Source organism: Apteryx mantelli, chromosome 1, assembly GCF_036417845.1.
Source record: "Apteryx mantelli isolate bAptMan1 chromosome 1, bAptMan1.hap1, whole genome shotgun sequence".
In the NCBI taxonomy this organism is placed as follows: Eukaryota; Metazoa; Chordata; class Aves; order Apterygiformes; family Apterygidae; genus Apteryx; species Apteryx mantelli.
Window position 1 is genome coordinate 221,520,197 of NC_089978.1, and position 16,495 is coordinate 221,536,691.

General features: G+C 52.8%; 1 protein-coding gene across 1 annotated transcript in view; it reads left to right on the top strand.

Moving 5' to 3' along the window:
• The window catches only part of TNPO3 (transportin 3), a 50,814-nt gene that overhangs the window by 30,544 nt on the left and 3,775 nt on the right, over positions 1-16,495 (top strand). The window contains exons 7-20 of the mRNA XM_067317595.1: positions 3,585-3,723; positions 4,990-5,136; positions 5,830-5,937; positions 6,573-6,664; positions 7,681-7,820; positions 7,991-8,182; positions 9,494-9,585; positions 10,918-10,994; positions 11,401-11,461; positions 11,912-12,052; positions 13,185-13,301; positions 14,567-14,661; positions 15,274-15,430; positions 15,801-15,968. Coding sequence (XP_067173696.1) covers positions 3,585-3,723; positions 4,990-5,136; positions 5,830-5,937; positions 6,573-6,664; positions 7,681-7,820; positions 7,991-8,182; positions 9,494-9,585; positions 10,918-10,994; positions 11,401-11,461; positions 11,912-12,052; positions 13,185-13,301; positions 14,567-14,661; positions 15,274-15,430; positions 15,801-15,968 — 1,726 coding nt within the window. The remainder of the gene's footprint in view (positions 1-3,584; positions 3,724-4,989; positions 5,137-5,829; positions 5,938-6,572; positions 6,665-7,680; positions 7,821-7,990; positions 8,183-9,493; positions 9,586-10,917; positions 10,995-11,400; positions 11,462-11,911; positions 12,053-13,184; positions 13,302-14,566; positions 14,662-15,273; positions 15,431-15,800; positions 15,969-16,495) is intronic.

The window sequence follows — 16,495 nt, forward strand, 5'->3', positions numbered from 1 at the left end:
TTTTTGGAATCTGTGGTGTTCGTGTGTAGCACTCCGAAGTCACTTATGCAAATCAGTATTTGTTGGACAAAAACAAGTGAGCAAATTATTTTCTTGCCCTTGATGCACCAGTTTGTGCTCCAGGCATGTGTGATCAGCTCAGACTTTGACAGAGAGCTGTGACTGTTATCATGCTAGGCTTGCCGGGCTGCTTGATCTTCCTTGCTGTGGGCAAAGGACAAGGAAAATACCCTGAGGTGCAGCTGATGCCTTGCCAGCCTTGAAACAGTTAGAGGTTAGAAGTGACTTGCTGCTTCTAGAGCCTTCTAGAGAGGCCTGGATGTGCCTGTTGTGTCATCAGCCCCTCATTCTTGACTTGTAAGAAGTTGCAGTCTTCATACCTTGATCAAGCATGTTCAAACTGTTGCTTCAAAAAACGATTGCTTCACATATGTTGGCTGTTATGAAACACTGCTCCTCTGATTGGAAACCTTCTGATCTTCAGCCTCAATTGATTCTGGGCCAGTTTATGCCTATTCTGTTTTGCCAACATTGTCTTAACTTGAATAGCTCCTCAGCTGGTTCTTATTACTTAATAAATTTATAGGTAGGAAGCAGTCAGCCTTCAGTTTGCTGAGCTAAGCAAGCCCTGTTCTTTCTGTCCTTTAAGGCAGCTTTCTTTTCCCCTGATGATCCCCATAGCTGCTTTCTGCACTGTTCCCGTTCTGAATTCAGCCTTTGTTAGCACCAGGGCCAGACAGGTATGTGCTGCTCCAGGAGGGATCTCGCTCTTTCGTGTTTACATTGTGGCATCCCAGTGTGTAGGGAACGCCTTGCCTGACATCTCATGCCTTTCCCATGGTCTTGTGGCATTAGCGTCTTGGACCTGCTCTGACTTTAGTCCATCCACAAGTTGTCAGAAGCTTCCAAAGCTCTAGCTTTCAGCAGAAGTACTAACTCTTATGAACTTGTACTCTGTGCCATAAAATCCGTCTCATTTTTCCTGCTCAAATTCAGGTGGCTTTCATTCTTCTGCGCTGATAGTCCATCTCACCTTTATCAGTGAAGATCATTAATGCTCACTCCTCCTTTTCATGTAGCTGTCACTAATGAACATAGACAAGATCAGCTGTGAGACTGATTTGGAACATCCCTAGCACCCTCCTTCCAAACTGGTATTTCCCCTTCCAGCGCTGCACGCTAATCTCCCTGCTAGCAAATTCTTCTCCTACCCCCACAGCTGTGCTTTACCCAGTTGAGCTGATTTGCATGTGAACACCATGACCAAATCTTTCAAGTCCTGCTCTGTTCCATTTCTCATGTTTTAAAACATTGTTGATAAGAATTAGGTGGGCCCAGTCTAATTTTGGTAAACCCATGTTGCATTTAACCCATTTCCCTCTTCTGTATATTCCAAAAACATTGTAAAAACTTGCTCATGCTATTGAGGTCAGATTAATTGGCCTATATTTGCCAGACCCTCTATCCCCCTTCTCAAACATGAGTGCAGCGCTTGCAATTTTGTGGCTATGCATGGTGGTTTCACTGATGGAAACGACAAGGCCAGTAGCAAAGCTCTGGGACGGATCTACCCAGTGTTTGTTTTTTCCAGAGTTCTAGGGTAGAGATTAGCTAGTCCCCACTCCTTCCACTCCAGAAATAAGCAGATCATCGTATCCATCTCTTTGATCCTCCTGCATTCGTCCCTCCTGTTCAGCAACAGTATTGAAAACCAAGGCAGAGCACTCACATAATTTTAGCTGTGCCACAAATCTTTAATCTTGCCACTGTCTTCAGTGTGTAGCGATCCCAAGCGGCTTTTTATCACATCTGAAAAATCTTGTGCTGTTCTTAAAAATGACCTTGACAGGGTCTGGCATTGGCTTGGCTTCTGGCAGTTCTTGCTTGATTTCTGCTTGCCTAGGCTTCCAAAATACAGCTGTTTGCTTTCTGGTTCTCCTCCCTGACAGCCGTTCAGTTGCTTGGAGGCACTTGGCTTACCGCTGAGCCTTTTCAGATGGCTTAAGTTCAAGGCCTAACCGAATCACTTGCAACAAGCATTCCCCTCCCCTCATTTCAGCTGGGGATGCAAAGTCCAAATAACTTCTGCACCTCTGACTTAAAGTTTAAGCTTCTGCCACATTAAATGAGAGCACCTCAAGCTAGATGAATAATTAGTCTCTTAACTCATCAAAGTTATCCCTTTTGAAACTGAAAATCATAGTAGCATCTGTTCTTATTTATCCTTCGATTTAAAACTAATAGAATTAGTCTTCAGTTGTCAGGCATATAAAAGTTTGCTCTAATGTCCTCACTGCTTGGTAAGATCGCCTCTGAGATAGCATCTCTTCGTTTCTGTGACTTTCTGAAAAACCTGCAAGCTTTCATCTTCAGGAATTGCAAGGGCATGGTATAATTAGTAGCATTTGTTCTCCAGTCTGTATCTGAGAAGATAGTCAAATCCTTCCAGGTATCTCATAAATGCCCTGGTGACAGCACTGGAGGCATTAAGCATGTTTGATCTGCTCCTGGGATGGGCTGTGGAGCTGCAGTGTTGTGTAAAGGGTGAAGCCTTTGGGGATGAAAAAGCTGAAGTGGGGGGAACTCGTCTCTGCCTTTAAGACAGGCTTTAGGGTGCATTTGCAAGAAGCATTCATCCTTCTCCAAAGACGTATTGCTGTAGCCGTGCTGTTCCTTAGGTCCTTGTACCTGAGAGGTCATGTCCGCAGGTGCGTTCTTCTTCTCACCCACTAGCAGAGGTCTTGAAAGGAGAGTCATCTGCCTGGAAAAAAGTGAGAGGCAGAGCTAGATTTCTGATTCCTCTTACTACCTCTGACTTGGTACACCTCTCCAGAACAGGAATATTAAAATGGAAGCCCAGGACTAATGGCTTATCTTGGAGCTCTTCCCAAATCAGTGATGGGAGCGGTTTTATTGGCGGGGGGTAGTGCGTGGTACTGTGCTCGCTCCGTGGAGTACGTGCTCCATCACACCGTGCCGTGACCTCAGTCCTCTGGTGCTGAGAGGTGGCAGGGAAAAGCTCCCAATCTGTCAGATGTTCGTTGTTGTCTCTTGTCCGGATTTCGACCTTCTGGAATCTTTAAGCGTAGGAAAGCTAGAAGGATTTTGCTGTACTTCAGTTTGGCTACTACCATTGTTTTTGTCTTAAGTATAGCCGTGTTTTTATGCAATGCTGTCCCTTGTGTGTGTAATGGGACATCCTGGATTTATTTTTGAAGTAGATGTGCCTATTTGTCATCTGAAACATTGCACCTTCCCAGGGCTGAATTAGACCAATGTTGTGTTTTAACAGACATCGTGTGCCAGGTTGCTTGATGCTGTAGTTTTGGAGGTGTTTTCTTAGATGCTGTGGATATTATGAAATTTTGTAAGATTTGTGTATTGGAACCCAGCGCTTTCACCTACTTCTGAATAAAGCCAAGTTTCTCTGTATGACAGTGTCTCACGTTCTCTTTCCCAACTGTTGATGGGGAAAAGCTAAAGTAGGAGTTGATATTTCTTGACCCTTGTCTGTGATACCTGCTGTTGAATAGTCATATGTGGAATATCTTTCTGACTTTTGCTCTGTTTTCTTTCTTCACCAGGGTGCTCAATTATTGCCGTGTTTTCACTGAGCTTTGCGAGACGTTCCTAGATAAGATAGTTTGCACGCCAGGCCAAGGGCTGGGTGACCTACGGACGCTGGAGCTGTTGCTGATATGTGCAGGTCACCCACAGTATGAGGTGAGTGAGGTTTACTGATGTTCTTCTGCTCACCCTATCACCAAATCTTACTCAACCAAAGTTGAATTGGTGGAAAAAATCTTTCCTTTATCCTGCGACATGGTTGGGAGACTTCAGTTCCTGTGTTCTGCTGCTCCGCGTTTGTGATGTGGAAAGTATGGCATAACTTCCGTTTCCCAGAACGGGGCCCTAATGGAAGAGGCTCTGATGCCTCCTTCATCTGTGTGCTGAAAGGAGGAGACGGGGACTGCAAGTGCAGCTCTGACAGCCTCAGTTGTTCTCTTCTCAAATGTTGACTTCCTTAAGCTTTGTGGGAATTTCAGTGTAACCAATGGTAAACTCGTTTGCGCTCCAAGCAAAGTAAGCGTTGCTTTGCCTCGACGCCCTCTGACCATCCTCCCCGATGAGAGCTCAGTATCACAGAACGTTGTAGTTAAGATGCAGGCTCTCCCTTTAATTTCCCACTTTATTCTCCTCTTGGGACAATTGCCAACACTGATAATTAAATCTCAGTAACTGATCGGTAGCTGACTTGTGTCTGTGTGGAGTGGCTGGAGGTTCCTTAACAGAGAGGGTGTCGTGCTAAATACAGCACAGGAAACGGGGAGGTGCTAGTTGTGATTTCCTACTGTGAGTTCTCCTTTCTTCACTTGGTCATGCTGGGGGAGGGATGCAGAAATGATGGACGGGAGGTGGATCTGGACTGAGCTAATGCCCCTCCAGGAATGGGTTTTCCAGAAGCTTTTGTGGCAGAGCCTGAGAGTACATCAGGCCTGCGAACCAGAGGGCGAGTTAGCTAAGGAATGAAGGCTGCTCTGATGCAACCCTTTGGGGCTTGCTTGCCACGGAAATTGTGCAGAGGGAGTGCGTGATTCAGGTCAGGGTTGGGGGATAACAATTTGACCAATCTGATGTGAAATGAGGTGATGTTGATTGGCATCTGAAGCAAAAACCTCTCCATATGCTTCAGTGTTGCTTTTGCAGAAAAGAGGCTTTACAATTCAGGGCTGGTGACGGGTTTTCAGGTTAATTCATTGAATTCTAAATCCTTTATTAAGTGACAAGGAGTGGGGGAGATTGGCAAAGGTGGGGGAACAAGCACACGTTTCATCATGGCCTGAGGAAGGAAGCACTGCGACTGGAAATCAGTGCTACTCCGCCACACTCCAGGCGTCCTCAGAGAGGATTTCCCTGCCAGGAGTACTGGTAGGGTGGAGAGCAAATGCTCTGTTGATAACAGGATGCTGAATTTTTCTTTCCAAACAGGTGGTAGAAATTTCCTTTAACTTCTGGTACAGGCTGGGGGAGCACCTGTACAAGACAGACGATGCAGTCATCCACAGCATCTTCAAAGCCTACATACAGCGGCTTCTCCATGCTCTGGCCAGACACTGTCAGCTTGACTCAGACCACGTAAGGCTGCGTTTGCTTTATTTCCTCTGGAGCTGCTGAAGGCAGTGGGGTGGTAGGATGCATCTGTCATCACTGCTATATGCTGATCCCTCTCCATAGCTGTAGGGCTCTACAGGTAATAGCTCTGCAGTTGCAGTAATTGCAGAGAGACAATTGACAGTAATTAAAATTGCTATATTAAACCTCTCTTCATTAAGTCAGTTCTTGTTCTAACAGCTCTCTGGCGTCTGCATTGCTACAGAATGACACTTTCCCGTCTCCCCCAGGTGGTTCCCATTTGGGGAGCTGCAGAGAGATGCTTTGTCCCCTGCTCAGCAGCATTTTTGTCGGAACAGAGCTTGCACAGCTTGCTAGCCACAATGTTGTCATCTTCCTTCTTGATGTCTGGGATGCTTGTAATCCTTCTTCCATGTCTGCTTATGTTCCTCATCCCCTCAATTTCCATCCCTTCATCTATGTGTTGTAGCCTGTCAGAGGAGGAATACACAGCATGTGCTCATGCTGTTAGCCTTCTTTGTGCATCGCTCTCCTTCAAATCCTCTTCAATAGCCTGATCTGGGGAGAGGAGGGCAGGAAGGATGGACCTCTGTTGTAAATTGTAGTTCCTTATCTTGTCCTGGCTGTGGGTGAATGGGAGCCTGGAGTTCTCCGAGCTGCTGTTTGCAGCTTTTTCTGTCTTTGTGTCTATGCTAGGAGGGTGTCCCAGAGGAGACGGATGACTTTGGGGAGTTCCGGATGCGGGTCTCGGACCTGGTGAAGGACCTGATCTTCCTGGTGGGATCAGTGGAATGTTTTGCTCAGGTGGGTTTACAAGAGTGTCACACTGATGATGGATGAGTCCTGAAAGAGGAGGCATCCTGCGTGCGCGGAGACTGACCGTGTCGCTCTGAGACCTTGCGTGTTCCACCTTCTTGCTGGGCTGACTCAGCTCTGCCTTCCTGGCCCAGTCTCACCTGAGCCCGATGGCTTCATCCTGAGCTGCAATCCCCCCCACAACCTTTTTCGTCACACTGCGCACCTCTCTGTCCCTGTCTAGAGCTCGCTGCAGCTCCCAGCAGAGTGAGGAGGTACAATCCTGTCCATGGCTGTGTGCAGCGTAGCCGAGCCCTGACAGCCTTTGGGGTGGGAGGAAGCCGCACTACGTTTTCTCCTCATGCATGAGGAAGCAACAGTGTCTGGAAATAGGCAGTGGGGACTGTTGTGGGAGGAGCAGCTTGAGCAGGTCTCATGTGGGGTACTAGCTGGGGAATGGCACTCTCGCCCCAAAACAGCAGAGTAAACTGGAAGGGGAGTGTTCATGTGAGGCCAGGCCTGGATTTTTGGGTGTGTCGGAGGAGCTGAGCAAGCAGGTGGCCATGTCTTGGGGTGGAGTTGGTGCCTGCAAGCCTGCAGGCTGTGTTTGCAGCTTCTTTCGTGACTGATTCTCTTTCTTGCAGCTTTATGCGACTTTGAAGGATGGGAATCCACCTTGGGAAGTGACGGAAGCTGTCCTCTTCATCATGGCCTCTATAGCCAAGAGTGTTGACCAGTGAGTATTGACAATCCTGCTTGTGTCTGTAAGGGCTGTGAGGTGAGGTGTTGCCTTTGACTGCCTCCAAGTCTGGGGGTTGTGCAGAGACACTGTGAATGTCCCAAGGATACTCATAGGAACCTGCTTTCCTAGGCAGAAACCAGGGTTTACACATGTAAAATACACACACTGTTTCAGATAGACCTCTTTAGTGTCCTGGAGTTCTGCTTAGCTGCTGAACAGTCATGCTGGTCTTCTCCAGGTGTACGTTGTGCCTCTGTCTCCCTGGGAGACCGGGGGAGACGCCGAGTTTGGTGTGCACTTGCTGGCTCGTATTATCCGTGTCAAGGCTGCTCTCGTTGCTTTTATCTCAGTTTTTGTTACCGCTTTGTTTCTGAAAGCGTGAGCCTCTCATGACCTTGCACTGCTGGATGGCGAGGGAGTTCGCTCCGCGTGAGCGTGTCCTACGTTGCTTGGAAGGTTCTCGTTCTCGTGTCGACCTGCTCCATCGAGCTCGGCTCTGCTCTTGCCACGAGAGGGCAGGCGGTGCCGTCTGGTGAACGGAGCAGGAGCCGCGCGATAGATGTGGGCTGCACGGTGCCTGGGACTCTTGCAGGTTGGGAGTGGTAGCTGCCTCCCACACTGGGAGCAGGCTCCTCTGGCTTCCTGCAGTCTCTGGAGGATTAATTAGCTGGGTTTGGTGTTTCCTTTGTTTTTGTGCTGCTAGCACTCTTACTGAAGGTGTTCTGATCCCTCCGCTCCACTCTGTTCAGTAAAGCTGTTCTCCTAGAGGCCACTGTTCGTCTGGATCCCAACTTTGAGGGCCCTGACCCTGCACCAGCCAATGTCTCAGATATCTAGCAAAGTACGGCCGCAGGGTTTGCCTAGCTGGATGCTGTGTAGACCAAAGACGGGGCAGTTGATCAGGTTCAATAAAACCAGCCGCTCTGTGGAATTGTTGTAAGGGAAGTTTTATGGGGAAAATGGGCTGGGACCCTCCTTTAGGGCTAAGCTGGCTGCCTTTTTCCCCGCAGGGAGAACAACCCGACCCTGGTGGAGGTGCTGGAAGGGGTGGTGCGCCTGCCCGAGACGGTGCACACGGCCGTCCGCTACACCAGCATCGAGCTGGTTGGAGAGATGAGCGAGGTCGTGGACAGAAACCCTCAGTTCCTAGGTGAGTCTCTCCTGTGGTCCTGGCCTGGTCTCTGCCTGTCTGGCTTCACCCCGCAGACCGTTGTGCTTTGGGGGCCAGCACAGGGGGCACAACCGCTCTGTCCTGCAGTGAGCGTTGTCCCAGGTACCCCTGTTCACCCTGACCTCCCCTGTGGCTTTCTTCTTCCTCAGATCCTGTGCTGGGTTACTTGATGAAAGGCCTGTGTGACAGGCGGCTGGCCTCGGCCGCTGCCAAGGCCATTCACAATATCTGCTCGGTATGCCGGGACCATATGGCTCAGCACTTTAACGGGCTGCTAGAGATAGCCCGTTCCCTTGACTCCTTCACGCTCTCTCCAGAAGCTGCTGTGGGACTCCTTAAGGGTAGGTATTGAAAAGCAATCAATGAGTTTGTGAGGGTCACCTACCTTGGATGTTGCAATCCCACTTGCACGTTGTTTATCTTAAATAAGGGGGAGCTTTGACCATGTCTCTTTTTGGCCTGAGGCACTCCATGTGTGCTCTCCTGAAGAGCTTGCTTGGGGCAGGCTGAATTAGGAGGAGGTAGAAAGAAACGCTTTCTGGGTTTACAAGCTGTTTCCGTGCCTATTTAGATGCTCTGAGCTTGAATTGCAGGAAGGAAATATTTGAAGTACTTGTAGCCAAATTAACAATGCATTATTGGTATATCTGAGCACTTGGATATTGGCTACTATACGTGCAGGGTAGAAAATTGCAAGTATTTGTCCTTTAAGAGAGAGTTTGGGTGCAAGAACGTAGCTTTTTCAACTACAGCCCACAGTCAGAGCATTCACTTCTCACAGGCACTCGGCTGTTGAGCATCCCGTGCCTCTTTCAGCGTGACCAACTTCATGGACGTGCAGGATGCGTCTCTAGGCCTTAAAGATTCCTGATGGTTTTGAGTGCTTCTGCTGTTTGAAGGAATATTCTTTTTAGCCACACTTCTGAACTCGTTCCTGTTCCTACCACAAAGTACTTTTTTTTTTTTTTTTTTTTTTTTCCCCCTCCTCCTTTCAAACATTGCAGTGAATCCTGTGGGGCAGGGAGAGGTTTTGCTCCCAGTGTTCTTGTCAGCCCAGGCTCTGTGGTCTCTGCACCTTCAACACAAGGTGAATGGTGTGCTTTGTACTCCTGCCTCTGAGTAGGATGCTGTGATGTGGCAGTGGGGAATGGCTTAAGCGCTCTTCTCGTTTCATTTGTGAGAACCCTAAAATGCCCTGGCTGTGGATCCTAGTGCAGATGCTTTTGAAAGAAACTTCCTCAGACCTCGTGACACTGCTTCGGGAAGAGGCAAGGACACTGCTGAGACATACTGTGCTTCCTGAAGAGCCCAGATGTGGTTGCTGCATCAGTCTTTCTTCAAATCAACCCTATACTCTCACATGTTGGCATCCTTTCCTCCTTCCCGTCCCCCAGAAAGTATTTCAGTGTGCAGTTTAATTGAAGAGTCAGGGTCAAGCCGTGGTACAGTCAGAAACATTTTTCAGTCCCAGGAAGCAGTAATTCTGTCCCTGCATTTGCCCTGGAGCTGTGCGCTCTCGCTGCTGTGCAGAGGCAGGGCTGGCAGCAGGCTGCAGGTAGGGCCAGTTTGGGAACCTTGCTTGTGTTGTGTTTCACTGATCGAACTCCTACGCTGCATTCCTGTTTCCGAACCTGCTTCCTCTTGCGTTTCAGGGACAGCGCTGGTCCTTGCCAGGCTCCCCTTAGAGAAGATAGCAGAATGCCTCAGTGAACTCTGTGCCGTACAAGTCATGGCACTGAAGAAGGTACGTCCCGGTCAGAGCTGCATAACGTGCTGCTTGTCTGTCACTAGGTTTGTACGCAGCAGATCAGTCTTGATCTAGCTGCCTTGGCTTGATCCGTGCCCAGTGGCTTGATCTGCTGCGGTCATTGTCTGCGCTCGAAGCCGTGGGTGTGCAATGAGTGTCATCTTCTGCTTGTTCAGGACTGAGAGTATGAACCCAGACTGAGCTGCTGCGCAGTAACTGGATCCTCTAACTGGATCCAGGATGCGAGTCCTCAGTCTTTGGGGATTTCCCGGTACGTCCCCTTTGTGTTGGCTGGGACTCCTGCAGCAGTGGGCAATCTGCTGCTGTCCTTCCCTGGCTTGGGGAGACCAGAACACAAGCAGTGGTGACACAGGCTGTTTCTTCATCTGGTTTGAAGACTGCTGCTTAGTGAAGCCTAAGTAACTCTGTGATTTTGTGCTACCTGACAAATACGGGGCTCTTGGAGCACGTAATGGGTTAAATGGATTTGAGAATCTAATCTGCAGAATGGGGGAAAATGGTCCGTAGAAATTAGTTTATGTGCCAGGAGCTGAAGAGCCTTCCTGAAAATACATCAAGTGTAGCAGGTAGCTTTCATCCTGCATCTTCAGCGTGGAGACACAGCATGCGAGAATGCTACTTCCCTGCGGGGCGTGTGGTCTCTGCTGTCTTCTACATGTCCCATCTCCTGCTGGAGTCTGTGCTGTTGCAGTAGAGATGCAGTCTATTGCAAAATATTCCAGCTATCCCAAAAATGTGGTAGCCCTGGTGACCTTTCCATTTAGAACCAGGGTTAATGGAGGGGAGAAATCTCAGAAGGTGGCGGGAGGAGGAGGGTAGCCCTAAGAAAGGGACATGCACGTCCTGTGTTTCTTACAAATGACCTGTGGTTGTGGAGGTGCGTGAAGACTGATTCTTCAGCGCTCTGCCTGCTAACACCATCTCCTAGCAGCTCTTCCGCCTAGGACTCTGCTCCCTTCCAGTTCGGAGATCCCTTCTGAGCAGGCTCTGAATGCAGAGAAGCCAAATCGAAAAGCCACTCTGAGCTTTCACAGTAACTTACGTGTCTGTGGCTGAGGTTAGGAGCCGCTTGGGGCCGAGGCGAGGTTTATTTCCGTGTCAGTGGCCGTTCAGAGTCGCTGTAATGCCTCCTGCTTTCCTGGGCATTTGCGTTTCTGCTGGTATGAAGAGCCGTCCGCTCCGCTTTGGCCCGAAGGGGGTGTGAAAGAGCTCCTTGTGGGGCCTGGAGTCGAGGCAGCGTTGAGGCAGCCTTCACTGGGAACGGGCTGCGTGCGTTCCTGAAATCCCGTCGTCTGTCTTGTTTCGTAGCTGCTCTCTCAGGAGCCAAGCAACGGCCTCTCCTCAGACCCTACTGTGCCCCTGGATCGACTCGCTGTCATATTTAGGTAAGAAAGGAGGGATTGGGACAGTCTGTGCAGGGAGTTTGCGAGCATCCTGCCACTGGCACTGATGATCTAACTTGGAATCTTCTTGATCTCTGAAGCAAGTAAAGCTTCTTGCTGAGAGACTCAAAAACCACATGCGAGAGAAGGGTCCTCCTGTAGGTGCTGCCGAAAACCCTCTTTAGTCAGTGGCCGTCACGAGTTGTTTCCTCCTGGCCCCTGAGGGAAAGGGACTGGAAACGATTGCACAAAGTTTGAGGGTCCCCAGCCCCTCTGAGACACTTTCTGGTCCCTTTTCAGTAGTCTGAGCGGGCAGTAGGGGCTCCAACCCATTTCCTTGGCTTTAAAAACAAAAAACGACTGTTTAGGAAAAAAAAAAAACCCTTTAACTTCTGCTGCTTTTCCACAGACACACCAATCCCATTGTAGAAAATGGACAGATCCATCCGTGCCAAAAAGTCATTCAGGAAGTAAGTGCCAGCAGGTCCAGACGTGGGGAACTAATTCCTGGGGGTGGGGGGGAGCTCCTTCCCTAATGGAAGCGGAGAATGGTGCCGGGGGAGTTGGCTGCTGAACCCCTGAAAGGCGACACACGGCTCTGTAGATCAGGACCGTTTTCCCAGGCACTTTGATTTGTCTGCGCTCGTGATGGTTGCAGCGCTGTGCTGGAGAAGGTGGGAAGCCAGTCTCGTTCCTGAGTGCTTTCAGGTGAACGCGGAGCTGGATCTTCACCCCTGCATGAAACTAATGTACATAAGAATAATTCATCCTGTAACGCCAGGTGCCTGTTGTTGCCTGGGATCTGGGTGGCATCTGCCCGCCAGCTCGGGGATTTCGGCCCTTTTCGGGTAGGAGGGCGGTGTTGTGCTGCTGTGATGTGCTGTTTCTTGGTTCAGCTTTAACCCCTCTGTTGTGCCCAGATCTGGCCCGTGCTGTCAGAGACCCTGAACAAACACAGTGCCGATAACCGCATCGTGGAACGTTGCTGCCGATGCCTGCGCTTTGCTGTCCGCTGCGTGGGCAAAGGATCCGCTGCCCTGCTGCAGCCGCTAGTCACGCAGGTACGGAGGCTGCTGAGAGCGCCCTGGGACAGGAGGTGCTCTCTGAACGCGCTCGTGCAGACGGTGCGATCCCGGGATTGAAGGCGTCATCAGAAAACGCTCGGTCGGTTCGCGTTGGCAGGCCAGTGCGTCCCACGGGCAGGTGCCGGGCTGCCACCACTGCATAGCCAGACGGCAAACGGCTCTGGGAAACCTGGCAGTAAATGCCGGCAGTCTCGGGAGTTCCTATGCAAACCGCCTTGGGTAGGCGAGAGAGCCTTTGAACTCCGGAGAAGAGCTGAGCTCTGCCTGATTCGTGCCCCGTGGGTTGTGGGAGCCCTGCAACTGCATCTGTAATTTGAAAGGCGTGCGTGAGACTTGACGTTGTGCCGCTGTCGAAGAGGCAGCTCTCGGGCCTAATATTGAGCATCTCCTGCTCTACTTAATGCTCCCTCTGCGCTAAAGGAGGATCCAAAGCAAGAGGAAGCTGCACTGGCTTTAGGAGCCGCACGTGGAGCTGCTCCAAAGCGCAAAATTAGACCTGAGCAAGCCCTTGTGTTTCAGGGTGACAGGGTTGGGGGGAAGGTCTAGCAACAGGTTAGGCCTGTCTCAGAGAGAAGGTGGGACTCTGAGGGTCTGGGTGAGCAGATCCAGGGTGAAACGTCCTGGGCTGGGATGACGGAAGATAACGAGCGTACAGCTTCACCCCTCGATGGCTCACCAGGGCGCTGCGGATCAGAGCTGGGGTCGCAGCCCCTTGCAGTCACGAAGCCAGGCGGAGCGCACCCGGGGGGTGCAGCTAGTTTGGGAGCCGCAGCGGTTTCTGCAGCTCGTTCCTGAGGGCTCTGGGATAGAGGGCAGCCAGGACTGGGTTGTGGGCTTGGACACAGCACGTGGCCGACAGGACACGTGTGCTTCTGCCTTCCCAAACGTGGCGGTACCTGGAGCGGAGCAGCCTCTAGGCAGAGCCTCAGGTATGCAAGGCAGCAGCTGGGCCGCGCTCGGACCACGGCAGGACCGGAAGCCAGGAGTGGGGAACTGTAGAGGGATCCGAAAGCCTGTGGCCGTCCGGCGCTCCCTGGGGTGGCAGGACCCGCCGCTGCCGCGGTGGAGCGCGTTCCTCGTGGGCAGGCAGTGCGTGTCTCCCTGGCAGATGGTGAACGTGTACCGGGCGCACCAGCACTCCTGTTTCCTCTACCTGGGCAGCATCCTGGTGGACGAGTACGGCATGGAGGAGGGCTGCCGGCAGGGGCTGCTAGACATGCTTCAGGTAAGCGCCCTCGGGACCGGGGAACGTCTCCGCTCCCTGTCCCCATCTGCTCCCCTGCTCGCAGTCCTGGCGGTTTGCTTCCCACGTCTCTAAATCGCTCGGTTACTGTGGTGACATATGAAAATACCCCCCCGCGCTGATGGCGATAGCTGTGCCACGGGTGCGGGCAAGGACAGGAGAGTTCGCGTTAAGCAGGCTGAGAGCAGTTACCCCTAGGTGGGATGCAAACTTAGACTGGTCCAAGCACCTCTGCGCTCTCACCTGAGTTGGTGGCGGGGTGAACAAAACCAAGAAGATGAAGCTTTTGGTTAAAGATCACCTGGTGGCAGAACTAGTGGGTGGCTTCTTGTCGGAGGACCAGATCGCTAGAGGAAGGCATCGCTGCCTTGGGGCAAGTACCCCATCAGGAACAGAGATCCAAACCTGCCTGCTCCAAACTCCCCTTAAGCTGTGACAGTGGTGGCTATCAGGAAGAGAAGTGAGGATCTGCTCTGCTCTGGTGTGGTCCAAGGTGGATGCTGTGGCTCCGTGCTGGAAATCTCCCTGTAGAGCTAAGGGCAGTCAATCAGATCAGCCAGCCGGAAGGCAATGAAATGACGAAGCGTGTGGATGCTGCTGTCCTCTCTGCGCTCCCTCCTTGCCCCGTACGATGGCCAGAGCTTTGTGCAGGGCACTGCCAGGCCCCAGACTGGTGGTGTTCTCGGAGCAGGAGACCCTGGTGGTGCCTTCCTTGTGCAGGGTGGCAGGGGAGGCAGGGCTGGAGCGGCATGTCCTGAGCTGGGCCGTGAACACACCTGCCCAAGAGCTCTGCAGTCTTTAAGGAGGTCCTGGTCACCGGATCTGACCGAGGACTGTCCGTCTCCAGGTCCTGAGTGGCGACCGCCCATGCAGCACCGTTGCGGTGTGCTATAAATGGACACTTAAGAGACCAGCTGGCAGCCCTGGGACTGAGTTAGTTTTGCAGGAGAAGGCTGAGCCTGCCCAGTGCAGTGGTCCCTGATGCTCTGTTCTCCTCCGACAACTCTGTGCGGTTACACGGGCAGGAAGGTTTGGGTGGCATCTCAGAGCGAGCTAATGCACCTTCTCCGAGCGCCCACCTCGTGCTCCCAGCTGCTCTAATGGGCATCCAGCAAAGCAAGCCCTCCCTCTTAGCCCTGCTTGCGGAAGGAAGGAAAGGCGAGCTCGAGTTTCGAACTGTTCCTAGAGATCGGGATACCTGATAATTGTAGCTAATTGCTAACGGATCCCCGTGACCCTTCTCCTAGGCACTATGCATACCTACCTTCCAACTCCTAGAGCAGCCCAATGGCCTTCAGAACCACCCCGACACCGTGGACGACCTCTTCCGACTAGCAACCAGGTATCCGCACGCTCCAGCCCGCTCGGACTGCTGCCTTAGCTCCCTTACAGCTAGCGGGGCTGTTTCAGCGTGGAGACGTGTCCTCTGTTGCTTTTAGACAAGAGGACGCTGTGAAGGAAAAGTATCTTCAGAAATTAATCATTCTTGAGAGCAGACATGTAAACTACTGTGGGGATCTTAGCTGGCGCTTACGTCTGTCAGAATGGCCAGTCTGTCCTGCCAGCAGGTCCCTCCAGTTCCTGTGCATGCTTTTGAGAGGCTGCTTTGGGGGTGTCTTGGGCGGCAGCAGCAGATGGTTTGGGATTTGGAAGTGGGAGCTGGAGCATGGTCCCATGCAGGGCACCCCTGTACCCTCCTTCCCTCCGTGTCGAGGTGCTCACATGGCTGTGGGAGCACTCCTGCTTCCTTGGGTGGGTGGGAGAAGACGGTTCTGGTGGCCATCCCCAGCTGTAGAGGACGGGGGCTGCTCTCAGGAGCGCAAAGCAGCGGCCCTGTGGCAGCAGGCCGGCCGAGGGCCTGGCTGAACCCATCTGCAGGGAGAAACTCCTGTAGGCAGGGTGTGTGGAAGCCAGGCTGATGCCTGTAACGTCCGTCTCTCCTCTGCCCGACCAGGTTTATCCAGCGCAGCCCCGTCACCTTGCTACGCAGCCAGGTGATGATCCCCATCCTGCAGTGGGCCATAGCTGCCACCACCCTTGACCACCGGGATGCCAACTGCAGCGTCATGAAGTTCCTACGCGACCTCATCCACACCGGGGTGGCCAATGACGTGAGCGACCCGTGGGGATGCGTGTACACGGGATCGTTTCCCATGGGAGGGTGGCTTCCAAGCCCTGTTCCCTTCCTCTACGGAAGGAGCCGTGGAGTTGGGGACGTGCTTGCTCCTGCCCTCCTCTTTGTTTGTAACCGTGGTCCACCAGGAGGCTGCCCTGCTGCGGTAGCTCACCTGGCCACAGTTATTCCACCACCACCAGTGGAGAGTCCGGCAGGTGTTGCCGAGACTGACCACCTCTTGGCGTCGGAGGCTGCCTCCGGTTCAGCCCTGCCCTCGCCCGCGTGTGCGGAGCCGGGAGCAGCGCGTCCCCGTCCCCGGCTGCCACTCCTGGGCGCCGCTCACCCTGCTCTCCCTCCTCCTGCAGCACGAGGAGGACTTCGAAGTGCGGAAGGAGCTCATCGGCCAGGTGATGAACCAGCTGGGCCAGCAGCTCGTCAACCAGCTGCTGCACACGTGCTGCTTCTGCCTGCCGCCGTACACCCTGCCCGACGTCGCCGAGGTGCTCTGGGAGATCATGCAGATCGACAGGCCGGTGAGAGGGCCGGGCTGTGTCCCCAGAAGGACACGGATGGGGACGGGTTCAGGCTGTTCCTGGGAGGAGGGTAGAGCTGCTGCGATGGGCGCTTGTCAGAGCATCGCCGTCCATCCGGACAGGTGACCCCCGCCTCCTCCTCGCACTGAGAGTGGGGACGGCTCACGCCGCTCCCTGCCCTTTGGATGAAGGGTAACTTTTTCCTGGCTGGACTCTGCCCCTCTCCGTCTCTCCCCTGCCATCCGCCAGGGCAGAGAGGTGGCAGTTTGCTCCCAGCCCTTCAGCAAGGTCGCTCCAGGCGGTCACCGCTCGGTGGCTCTGCGCAAAGGCGCCGGGTGCTGCTCGTCCGGGAGTCGTCCCCTGCGTGGGGCTCTGCGGCCTCCCGGCTCTGACTGTGCCGAGCTTTCCCTGCGAGAGGGGAAATCCCAAAGCCTGGACTCCCGGCCGGGAGACGGCAGCGCTGCCCTGGGCACCTGCTGGCACCCAAACCAGGACACGGGCTGGGTTGCCTCTGCATCCTACGCTGA